We start from the raw sequence: 12,873 nt of genomic DNA, 5'->3' as shown, positions 1-12,873 counted from the left end.
AATGTTTGTTGTGTAATAATTAGGGCACCATGGGCACATCAGAGTAGCTGTAGGAGATAATCAGTGCCACAGATGGAGACAGAGAGGCAGTAGACAGGGACAGACAATTATCATCAAGAGCTATTGAGAGCATTATAATGCAAAAGCAGCTGTGGTGTGAGGGGATAACATCACATTAATTATGATAAAGAGGCGATAAAGGGAAGACGGGTCGATGAAATGGTGGAATTAATTATCCAAGTCGGCTTGCTTAATCACCAAAAGGCTTTTTTTTTCTTTGTGTGAAGCCTTATCTTTTGCTTGAAGCATAAATCTTTGCCCACACATGCACGCACACACACACACACACACACACACACTGCACTAGGACAGCCATTATTATCCTTCCATTATCCACAGTGTCTGTGTTGAGGCCAGCCACACCACTTCAATTAGTAAAGTCACTGTAAATTAACTTGAAGGTCCAAGTGCTTAATATTTCATAGGAGTGTCTGCCACCAGCACCACACCCAGGAAAAACCCATCTATGCTGAACCTCAGTTTGCCTTTCTCCTAATTCCCCTGTCATCCTGCTGTCTGCATGCACTTTCCTCTCTGGAAAGCTTTTTAAGAGCTACTGGAGGGTTTGCGTGCCAGACTTCACCAAACAAACCCAGAGGACTGTGTACACCTGCTTATTAATAATCTACAGTGCCCTGCTGTCGTGACACACTGCCCTGCTGGAGACCTCGAGATGCTGTCTGGCAGCTGGTGGGGAAGAAACAAACTAGTTTACTTTGACCTACAACACGTACTTCTTTTTCACTCTGTGGGTGAGGTTAAATTAACCATGAAAATTGAAAGGATTTACCTACTTCCACATTCTGAGTCTGACTAATTTATTTGTCTTATCTTGAGCTCTGGATTGGGTTAGTTGTACCAGCCTTTCCCCAAAGTGTGTGTGTGTGTGTGTGTCTTTATGAGTTCCTTCTAGCTTACCACTTGCTATTCAGTCCAGTAGTTTACTGAATTGGGTTACAATAGAATTGGGTTGTTTTAGCTAGTAAAGACTAACCTGTAAATCCTTTGCTACAAAATATCATTTCCAAATATGTTTTTCAGAGGCAGCTGTATGCATTTGTTTTAAAAACCAGTGTGAAATATGTGATTAGGTTAACATTACAGGTGGTGAGCGATTAAATTGTTTTGTAATTTAACCTCCTGAGACACAAACTTTTGTTTGGTATGCTTTTTTAATTTCTCCTAGCTATTTGTGATCAGCAGGACCTGATAAATATAAAAAATGACATTTATTTCCCAATGTCCTTAAACAAGATGAATATAAAGTCCTAATGTCTTCAAATGAGTTCTACCTAATTAACAGAGTCTTAGCTTGTTACTGTTGCTAAAATTGGTCCAACTTGTTGCCATATGAAACTACAAACATTATTAATCATAAATAAACAAGATTCAATCATAAACTTTGATCAGGTTTTGGACCTTGTCCACTTTTGTGTCGGGATCGGTCGCAGACTGACTTGGCAGAAATGGCTGCCATCTTGTTTTTACATGGTTTAGTGTATTGTGCTCTTACTACCACTAGAGGGCACAAAAAAGTGTCCACGAACAAGGACAACAGGTCTAAGTTCAGCAGAATGAAGTATAAGGTCAAGTAAACCCAAGATGTGACATCCTCATATATGGACAAGGGGTCTCAGGAGGATAAAGCCGATTGCTCTAACCACTTGTTTTGTAATTTAAAGTGTATTATGTTTTAAGACTTAAAAAACTAAAATCTTCCCAGTTAAGTGACAATTTAATAGCATTTGATCAAGCTTTAGGACAAATAGATAACATTTCCAGAACCAAGAGACATGATCGCATCACTCCAGTTTTAGCCTCTTTACACTGGCTCCCAGTGTGTTTTGGAATAGATTTTAAAATTTACTGATAACTTTTAAGGCTTCTTATAGTCTCTCTTCCAGCTATATCTCTGACCTCTTAGTGCCGTACATGCCAGGATGTACTTTGAGGTCTTTAGGCAGAGGTCTTTTGTCCATTCTAGAGGCAGGCCTGAAAACTAAAGTTATCAGGGCCCCAAGGCTCTGGAATGGTCTGCTCGAGGATATCAGGTCAGCTGAGTCAGTGATCTCTTTTAAGTCCCTTCTTAAAACATACTTTTATCAGAGAGCCTTTCCTGATTTTACTTGAGTTTTAAGTTCATTTAGTCTTTTATTTCCTCAGTTTTTATATATTAAAGTGTTTTCATCACTTCTTTAAAAGTTGTTATTTTCATGTCTTGTCAGTTTTAATTACTGACATGTAAAGCACTCATTAAAGTTTAGGGCACTAGGGTGCCCTAAAAAGGAGAAAATGTGATGCTGTTCCATTTAGAGTGGCCTTAAAACAAAGAAAATATGATCAAGTGCCCCCAGGCTGGCCTATATGGCATTTTTTTGTGTGCTGGGGCCCCAAGTACATGAAGCTGGTGCACTTTTTATTTTATCACCCCTACTCTCAGACAGCATGAGTTTGCCACTGCATGAACACTATTGACGTTATCTCCATTAATCTCTTGTCCATGACCTCTCCATCACCACTGAAAACGCTGTGGTGTCCCCGACTCAGACTGCAAGAAACCTCAATGTGACGCTCAGTGACCGGTTGGCCTCTGCTGCCAACGTCTCTGCAACAAGCCACTCCTACAGATTCATTCTCAACAACGTCAGGAGGACATGTCTATTCCTCACCCAGAAGGCGGCACAGTTTCTGGTCCAGGCACGTGTCTAGCCTACTCACTCCTGGTTGATGTGCCTACATGTGCCATCGACCTCTGCAGTTCATTCAGAGTGCAGCAGCCCAGCAGGTCTCCAACCTACCCAAGTTCTCCTACACTACCCTGATCCTCCACATCCTGCATTGGCTCCCAATGGCTTCTCGAATCTGATTCACAATGCTGGTGCTCGCCCATTGTGCTGAGAATGGCTCAGGGCTCATCCTACATCCAGGAAATGGTCAGACTACACACTGCAGTCCATCCATATGCTCTAATCAGCTTGCTGCTCCCTCACTACAAAGGGGGGCCAGCCATGGGTGGATTATGAGACCGTGGGCCCCTGGACACTGACATGTAGAATTGACCCCGCTACCTCTCTAACAAGAGCAAGATATAACTTACTTTATAGTTGTTTTGTGTCTTTTTGTGGTCATTTTGAATCTCTTTGTAGTTGTTTTGCCCCTGTTTGTCATCCTTATGAGTCTTTTTGATCTCTAAAATGAAATTAAATGAAAATAAGAAAACAGAAAGAATTTTTAATTTCTTATCGTCTCTAAATGTAGCACTTGAAGTAGATCAGCATGGTTGAATGCACTTATTCTGAGTCGCTTTGAATAAAATCACAAGCTAAATAAATGTTATTTCATCCTAATCTGGTAATGCTGATAAATCCTCTCTGATATGGATGGGGTATTACTATGTTACAATTGGCAGTTACTGGGTATAAATAACATTGTGTAGGATTTAGGGGGATATATTAGCAGAAATTAAATATGATGCAATAAGAATGATTTCTTTCTTTAGTTTAAAATCACCTGAAAATATGAATCATCCTGTTTATATCTATATAGGGAGCAGCTCCTTATCTACGGAGATTACCATGTTGCACTGCCATGTTTCTACAGTAGCCCAGAACAGACAAACCAAACACTGGTTAGCAGCATGTAAAAACTTCCTGGACGTCTTGATCAGAAATAAGGTGAGCACACAATGAATTATCAGAGACAAGAGATGATCACACATTAGCAGGTGCTGGGCGAACAACCCATCTGCAATGTGCAGAACAGCTTCGGAGAAATACTGATTTGTAACATAAAACTGCTTTATTCAGTGTTTTAGCCACTTTTAATCACCACGTCTGTTTGTGTTGGAGAGGAAAAGAACACTGTGGGTAATTCTGCTCCTGTTAAAAATCTGAAGGAAATCTTACAAGGACATGCCACTAAATCCCCTTCATCTTACACACTGGACCTTAAAGAACTTGTTTGTGTAGAGCTCCCCCTTTCTAATTTAATGATGTGAACATTCGTGAGTTTGAACTTGAGACGAGTTGGTGCAGCGAGCCTCTGGGCTTTTTCACGTTTCTCACTCAAACACTTACACGCATTTATATTCACCTATTTCGCCACACAATCTGCTAATGTGGGACACTGACCAGCTTCAACAGCTCCTGGAGCAGCTGGAGGTGAAGTGAACCCAGTCACTCCCTCCTTCATTAATTCACTTCATAATTCACGCTCCCCCTCCCCACACACACACACACACACACACACACACACACACTGTCCCATACTCTCCTCCCTTTTACTGCTGTATGTAGAGGGACATCCTCTTCCCCCCCTCCATCACCTCCTGGTATCTGCTACTGGGTAAAGGAAAAGCAATGCTACATCCATGTTCCATAATCTCTATTCTGTGTGTGGGTTCATGCCTGTGGCAGGAGACACACTATGAGGATTTATAGCCTTTAAAAGCACTGACTCCCCAGCCGCCCCTCCTCTTCCAAACCCGGTGTCCTTGCCAGCAGGAAAAGTGGTGCACTGTTGCAGACAGATAGCATCTGATAGTTGGTTGTTGTTACCCCTCAGACAACTGCATAGTCAGATTTCAGCATCCTCTCTCTATCTCTCTGCATGAGACCGACACAAGTTGACTACAATCTGACCAAACACACCATAAAGCATTATGATCCATTAGCCAATGACCCAGGAGTGTCTCCAATGCCCCCTCTGCAAACTAATTTCTGGAACAAAAATGGTGGAGTAAATCTTTGTCTGTCTCTGACTCTCTCTCTTTTCTTTCCTTCTCTCTCCCTCGTGCTCCCTTTCTCTTTACTCATCTGTTAAATGGAGCCTTGTTGGGAAATGAGCCAAAGCTGTTCACCCAGCCACTAGGACTCCAGGAAAAGTGGCGACTATATTTATAGCTGCTGCCTGGTTGTGCTAAATAAGGTGGAACCGTCAGCAAATGAATATTCAGTTTAAAGTGGGATTAAGCACTTAAATGGTTGACGGTGGCCCGCACTTAACATCTAGTTTACAACGTGCCATTTCCCCTGGTGGTCATGTGCTGTGTTAATTGTTTATTACTTATCTTCAAAGATACTACCAAGACATGGACTGTGAAGCTGTGGAATAAATGACATGAACCTCCCAAAGATTTACATAGGGTCACAGATCAGATGACCTATCAGATCTCTAGATTAAACATGGATTAGGATGGCTTTGACATAGTGACCAGTAATCTTCTGAGAGAGCGCAGGAGAACAGATGGTGCATGATACACGCGATCTGACAATGTTGTTTGCACAGCACCGCTGGATAAAGTTTTCTGATATGATGACAGATTTTTTTCTGATATGATGATGGCATTAACTGACAATATACAGCACGGGAGCAGCGTGGTGGTGCAGAGGTTAACACTGTTGCTTCACATGTGAGGGTTCCTGGTCCAAATCCTGGGTGGGGGAGCAGTTCTGTGCAGAGTCTGCACGTCAGAACAGGGTTGCATGTTGACAATTTTGGAACAAAACAAAAGGTAAGATTGAGAGTCTCTCCATGGGAAATTTTAAAAAAAAGTAGGTTTATACATTTAGTCCTTCTCAGGCATGCTCAGGGGTTTAGTGTTGTCAGAGCCACAGGAACGATGCTCTGCAATGCTTTTTATTTCTCCAACTGAGGATTAGAATATATGCACTTCACATAATCAGGTCGAAATTAATATATATTTTTAAACATATAAAAAAAACACTCATTACTAGAAGTGTATGTCATCCAAGAGAGAGAATAAAAACTAAAAAGTAATGGTCAGAGCTGTCATGTTGAAATTAAAGTATGCTGATGGACTCACATCATTAAATCACACATTGAGTAACATTACAAGCAAACACCCTGCTGCTGCTAGAGGCAGCAAAACATCCTTTCATGTTATAGTTACAGTTTACTGATATATGTCAAACTCTCCACGGTATGAACAGTGGTTACATAATCCTCAAAACCAGCCACAACTCAGCCTTGAGCAAGAGTAACCATTCTCTATTGACCAATCAATGGACTGCAGTGTTTCTAGCTCCACCTTTTAGTGCCAGATCTGTGTGCTAGATACCCCAACAGAGGGGTGAGCGAAAATGGGGACGGTAACGGAACTGTTCCATTGGTCCCATCCACAACTTTTCACTGTGGAAGCGGAAAAAATATGCACCAAACTAAACTGAACCTTACTGTACTACTTGGTGGAAACAGGGCTTATGTGTCAGTCCCGTGATAGTATGGCAACCTATCCAGGGTGTACCCCGCCTCTTACCCAGTGTCAGCTGGGTATCCATTGATTTCTTATTTTTAGGGGTGTAATTAACCAAAGGAAATCTTGGTCAACTAGAATTCTGTTTGATCTTCAACCAGTCGATTAGTTGATGCAGAAAAAATCCTTTATGTTAACCCCAAGTTAACTAAATCAGCCACAATGCACTCTACCAGCTAGCATTGTGTGTCTTAACACCAAGCATTGCGCTGATGAGAAAAATCTGACATACTGGACACTATAGAAAGTAACTCTGGAGTTGACAATGTCACATACAACATAACGTTACGAACGTTTAATAAGCTCTGTAACGATGCTTGATAACGTTAGATAACGTTAGCCATCCTACCACTCCAATGAGGGCTTCGGTATGATCCTATTCCTTTCTGAAGCTTTGTAATCCAGCCTCACACTGCAGTGTCTTTTCAGAGATTAGTAAAATAAATCCACAATGATAATTCTGACACTGAATGTCTGCTGTGATTATTTGTTAAATCTTCAGTTGAAAATGAGAGTTGAAAAAAGGTTTAACTTTTAGGTAAAAAGCAGTGCTTGTCAATGTCACTAGCCATCCACGCTCAGTGGAGAAGGGGCGGGAGAAATACCACAAAGACCATCCATCACAGAAGACATCTACATGTGCTGAACCACAACTGTCGTTTTCAGCTCGAAAAATTATTGCTTGGTGGACACATGGCTGTGTTAAAGTAACACCATTAACTGACCCTTTGCTAAGTCACGCCTGCGGATGCAGACTGGCTAATCATGATGTAGCATCGGCTCGGCTGAGACACTGTCCGACAACACAGCTGTGCTCCACTGACTCTGCAATTGTTTCACATTTTTCCAAAAGTATTTCTTCAGGGAGAGCAGTTAGTTACAGTGTGGGCTCCATGCTTACTCCGACAGCTTGTCGGACCATCACAAAGGGGCAGACGAAGCAAAAGGTCAACAGTCCAAAATGTGACAGCCCTATTTATTTTTTCTTAATATTACTAATTATCTCATGGGCATAGACTAACACCAACACAGCTGGTACAAATTGAACCCATTTTCAATCTTGATATCTTGAGATGAGAGTTCAAGGGACCTCTCTGAAAATCACCATGATGGTATTCCCTCGCCAAAATTTAGCCTAAGTTTGGAGCCCTGTGTAGCCCCTTTCCCAAAAAGCTAGTGGATGCCTTAGGTGCCAAGTCACAAGATCATCACATATTCACACTAACTTGATAAATGAGCATATCACAGCCTCCTACAGACAGTACTATCATCCTCCAGTTACTTCTGCTGGGTGTCACTGACTGTATATCGTGAGTATTTATCTACTGGCATCCCTGTATGATCTCTATAGACTATTCAGACTGTATAGTAATCTTTATGGCACTTGAGCTTCTGTAAATTCTCCTATAGAGACTTATTTTATGTCTATGTTGTATTCTTTATGTCCTATGGCCTACTAACCTGCTCTTAGCCTCTATAGCAGCTCTACAGTTGCACACTGACATTTCTATGACATCAAACTCTCCTTGAATATTTCCATCCGGATCGTCGGGTCCCAAGGTTCCCCCTCAGCCCTTCAAATCCTCATCCCGTGTGTGTGTTGACTGACTGGTCGTGATCTCAATCGGCTCTCAGATAGCGCGGCTCCTTTCAGCGCGGGCAGCTGAGGCTCTGTGTGTGGGAGGGACTAACAGAGAGCTCCCCTCAGTGCAGCCTGCCGCCACAGCATCGAGCAGAGAGAGAATATATTCAAAGCATATTCACAGATAAGGCTTTCTGTTTTAATCTGTCCCCGTTGCGTGACCTCACCCACTGAAGTGTCTATGAAGAGGAGAAGGCGGAAGCGATGCTGAAGTAGCGCGGTGAGTTGATTTCTGTGTATTTGTGCAGTGTGAGGAGGTTTTTGTTGGGGATTAGGAAAAGATATAACCGGGACTGTGCATGACTGGTCCACCCTTATGCAGAGGAGCATCTCACGTCTTCTGCTGAATCCAAATAAAGTGTGCAGGAGTGTTCCGACACACATCATAGAGGTGTTTTGTATTAAAATCAGCTGTAGTGTGAAATCTTTTCATTGTGATTGTTCGGAAGTAGATCAGCTGTGATTATGTAAATATTCTGTGTGATTTAGTTTAGCACAGTTTTGCTTGTGTGTTGATTTTAGAGCTTGTGTTCATTTCAAAACAGAATTACAAAATAGCTTAATCTCTGTTAATACGTGGATTGTTTCCCTAATTGGATACAGAGGCATTTGGCTAATCACAGCCACCGTAAGCGCCTTTCAAAGAAGGATCCACGGATTTTTCTTAATCGATCTAAACAACTTTAAAGTGTTGTTGATGTCCGTATATCCTCACTATAAGGTGCGTGCATTTTGCGCATCGCTCCAAATTACGCACGTGTTTGCGCAGTAGATTTAAGGTTCCACGATTTACAATGAGGGCAATCTAATTAAGATTCACCCTTTAACTTAGAGCTGGTGTGTGTCCTCTTATTAGGGATGCTGTGGGGGCAAAACATCGTGGGAGGAAGGCTCAGAGCGAACCAGCGGGTGGTGAAACACGAATGGCTTCTCCGGAGCTGCTTCCTGCAGATGAGAGAGGCAAACAGCCCGATCCTGCCGACGTCCTTGACCGGATTTCCAGCGCGCTGCATGCCCGCAAGTCGGGCGGATCAACAGGAGGAGCGCTCCCAGGGGAGAGCGGCTGTAACCCGGCCCGCAGTTGCCATGGCCGGTGTCATTCAGCAACACCAAGGACGGCGCCGCGCAAGGGAGGCGCGGAGGTTAAACTCGGTCACCTCGGCGAGGAGAAAGTCCGGGTTTGTTGCGACGAGGAATTAGAGACATCTTTCACCTATATTGATGAGAATGTTAACCTGCGACTGGCTAGTCCGGAGACTAGTTGTAAAAGTACTCACAGACCCGTGCGCAACGGCGAGCCTTGTTCTGAGACTTTCCCGGAGCTTTCCTTCATGTCCGAGGATGATCTCTCCTTCGGGGAGGGCCCCGGGACTTCTATAGACTACGGGTTTATCAGTGCAGTCACGTTCTTAGTGACCGGGATCTCCTTGGTGATCATCTCCTACGCCGTGCCTCGGGATGTGGTGGTGGACCGTGACAGCGTGTCGGCGAGGGAGATGGAGAGGCTGGAGATGGAGAGCGCCCGGATAGGTGCCCACCTGGATCGGTGCGTCATAGCGGGACTGTGCCTGCTCACGCTGGGCGGCGTGGTGCTCTCCACGCTGCTCATGATCTCCATGTGGAAGGGGGAGATGTACAGGCGAAAGGTCATCGCTTATTCCAAGCGATCAGCCAAACTGTATGGCTCCATCAGCCTGAAAACCAGATCCAGCCCCAGCCACTCTTCTGCGCACTTGTCCCTGGAAGAGGAAATAGAGGAAACTTTGGCTTAAATTGCTGCTCTGTGTGCAAACCTTTTGTGTATAACTGAGGAATTAATGCCATTCACACACATTCTCTAACATACTGTAGCCTAAAACTGTATTCATACATTCAAAGTGTAAGTCTGCAACATTTTGTCATATACTGTAGAAATAGCTTGAATACTGTATATCCAAACAGAAGGGACAAGAAAAGCACTCGAATGCAAAGTGAGGAATTGCCAGAAAAAGAAAAACGTTATGTGGTATCAAATGGCTCCCAAATGATAAAGGCACTAAACCATAAAAGTGATGAGGGAGAATGTTAAGAGCTTTGTGTCACAAACACTGGATCACATTTTTCTGTACCCAGGATGCAATCTCTGAGAGCTTCCATTTATTATTAAGGCTATTCATATTTAATGCGAAATTGTGCACGGACGTATTTCAGGAAGTAAGGGAAGTGTGTGTCCGCAGGGCAGGAGAGTGGGAGTAAAGGGGGAGATGTAAAGCTGTCCCTGTCCACTTTGATGTGGGAGAGTCAGCTCAGTGGTCCACATGGTAATATCCAGTGACAGTCACTCTGGTGCAGTGCTGAGGTAAGCCAGTAAGCCCGGCTTCGTGCATCTGAGCCAAAGCTCCACGTCAGTTTGATTGTACTGTGCAATTTGACTGCATTCGACAGCGCTGACACACACTGTTCACCCTCCTCTGCACTGGCTTGATCCTCTCTGCTCTTCTTCTCCTCCTCCTTCCTTCACCTTCTCTCTCCTGGAGGAGACTTTCTTTTCCCCTTACGGTTTTTCCGGTGCTCTCCTCACCCTATGAACACTGTATATTCACATTAAAAGGGTCCTGGATGACCACAGCCAAGTGCCTGTGACATTTCATGGTTGATGAGCCTCTTCCTCACCTGCCTCCTTTCATTCTCTTTTTCTCTCTACGTGAGGACGGAGTTAAGAACGCCTAATCACACATGAAAGAGTTGCCCTACTTCCAAAACCTTAAGCCTTCACTACTTCAAAGTGCTAATTACATTTCCAAAGTGAGGTATCAGTCTTTTTAAAAGGTTATATTTGATGTTATCATGGTGATTTGCTGACTAAATTATTGCTGATTACACAGAAAGCTTAAGGAAAGAGGTTTATCGTGTGCAGACTTGCTAAAAATGTTAATGCCACAGTGTCCAGGCAAGTCAGAAACCAACTTTCTTTTCTCGGTGGGGGAAGCTTTAAGTTTCTGTCTTTGCTAAGTCCGTGTGAAAGCAACCTCCTCTTTCTCCCTGGAGGTTATTAATGCTGTCTGAAGAGGCCTGCAGAAAAGAATAAAGAATGAAATAGTATTGAAAAACATTTTTCGTGTAGGCTACCCTGTAAGGCTTATAAATCATGCATGAACCGCTGGAATTCGTTCATATATTTGCATATATTCATATACAAAGCTAAACGCTGCATTCCGCAAGACAAGTGCTAATGATTCTTATGCAGTGTCACTCTTACCTTGGTTCGCTTTCCTTTCTTTTTTTGAGCTGTGTGACCCTATTTCAAGGCGTACATTCAGAACGACATGAGTCAGTCTCTGTTAATGAGATGCGTAGGCTGATTACTCTATGGTAAACAGCTCGAGGCCACACCGTAGCTGTGCTTTCATTCAGTTGCATTACCTCTACTGTCACAGCATATCTATGTATTCTATGTGCCAGTCAGTGCAGATGAAGCAGTGTGTTTCAAATGAAAAGACCGGATCACTGGAGTCTAATGAGTTATTCAGCCAGCATTGTCATTAGAAATCATCAGTGGCAGCAATGAACTAATACAAGTTTGTGTCACTGCAGCTTTTCATCTTCTGAGTCTGTGACCACAGAGCTGACAAGTGTGTGTGCATCCCTGAAAAGCAACCGTTACGTCCTGAAATGGCAATGAAATGCCAAATGAAGAGATTTCCAGGAAAGGTAATAAAGTTAATGATCCATATGAGGCAGTGTTGTCTGTTCTCTTCACAGAAGCTGTAAATCCACAACCATTATTACAGATGTTAAAGCCATACCTCATTTAGCGAGCTTTCCTGGTGTTGTTGGCCGTGGAAACGCGGTGCGACACCCATGTGCTGGACATTTCTCACTGCTTCCTTTTTCCTTTCCCTCTCACCAATAAATTCATGTAAAATTAAACTTGTTCACTGCTCAGAGGGCAGCCAACAACAATGCTGCCAATGCCAAATATTCCATAGGATAATACTGAGGAATTAATTCAAACTCCAGCAATATAATGGCAACATTACAGATGCAGTGCATCAGTGCTTTTCATTGAGCGTCAGAGTCATATTCAGAGGAGGCATCATCTGTGAGAATGCCACTCTTGTGACACACAGAGGATCATAAATGCCCGAGGGAAGCCTTTAACATTGAAGACTTCAAACAGACTCATCTGCAGCATGTAATGCACTACACTAGATTTTCAAACATACACTTTCCTCCCCCCTCTCTCTGTCTTTCTGTCCTCCTCCGTGGTTGGCACCGTGCCTCACAACCAACACCAGGCTTCCCCTCATACAGCCAACTAAACGTGTTTGGGGGATTTAATCAGGGATTTGCTTGAAGCGACAGCATTTTACATGCCAAGCTCAAGTGTATTTCCAGAGGTCTCATGCATAAGCTCTTTATCCTTGAGCAGTGCACAGCTAAATCACCCTTATTGATATTTGGTTGGTTCCTCTGTAAGTCGATCCCTTCAGGTAAGGCCGGAGAGCAGCTTAACTGCTGCCATCAGCTAATTTCCCAGAAGTGTTATTACACTCCTGCATCTTGTTGATGCTAATACTCAAAGTGTGCACGAGTGTGTGAGTATTTATATGACTTTGCTTAGGTGTTGTGTGTCACCTCAGATTAAACAGCTGCTGACCCTAAAAAAATTCATATCAAAGAGTTTCTATGGAGACGTTTAGTCTCCAAAGATGGTTTAAATAGGCTTTTCCACACTGGGAAGAATAAAAGTCTCTGGAGAATGCAGACAGCCAGAGTAAGAGGAAGCTACGTAACACTGACATACTATATATGAAGCAGGAGTGAAAGGAATAGTTTTGGGAAATGTGCTTATTAGATCTTAGATGAGATGATCCTTACCGCTCTCATGTGTGTTCAATATGAAGCTACAGACATC

General features: G+C 43.1%; 1 protein-coding gene across 1 annotated transcript; it reads left to right on the top strand.

The window, feature by feature from the left end:
• Positions 1–7,928: 7,928 nt before the first annotated feature.
• On the top strand, positions 7,929–12,454 carry LOC125893245 (transmembrane protein 74). The gene is made up of 2 exons (XM_049583808.1): positions 7,929–8,196; positions 8,833–12,454. The coding sequence occupies exon 2, from the start codon at positions 8,900–8,902 to the stop codon at positions 9,746–9,748; it is 849 nt and encodes a 282-aa protein (XP_049439765.1). The 5' UTR covers positions 7,929–8,196; positions 8,833–8,899; the 3' UTR covers positions 9,749–12,454.
• Positions 12,455–12,873: the final 419 nt, after the last annotated feature.

The sequence above is a fragment of the Epinephelus fuscoguttatus genome, linkage group LG8 (assembly GCF_011397635.1).
Source record: "Epinephelus fuscoguttatus linkage group LG8, E.fuscoguttatus.final_Chr_v1".
Classification (NCBI taxonomy): Eukaryota; Metazoa; Chordata; class Actinopteri; order Perciformes; family Serranidae; genus Epinephelus; species Epinephelus fuscoguttatus.
The sequence above is the reverse complement of the archived record's forward strand: the minus strand, read 5'-3'. Positions and strand labels throughout refer to the sequence as shown.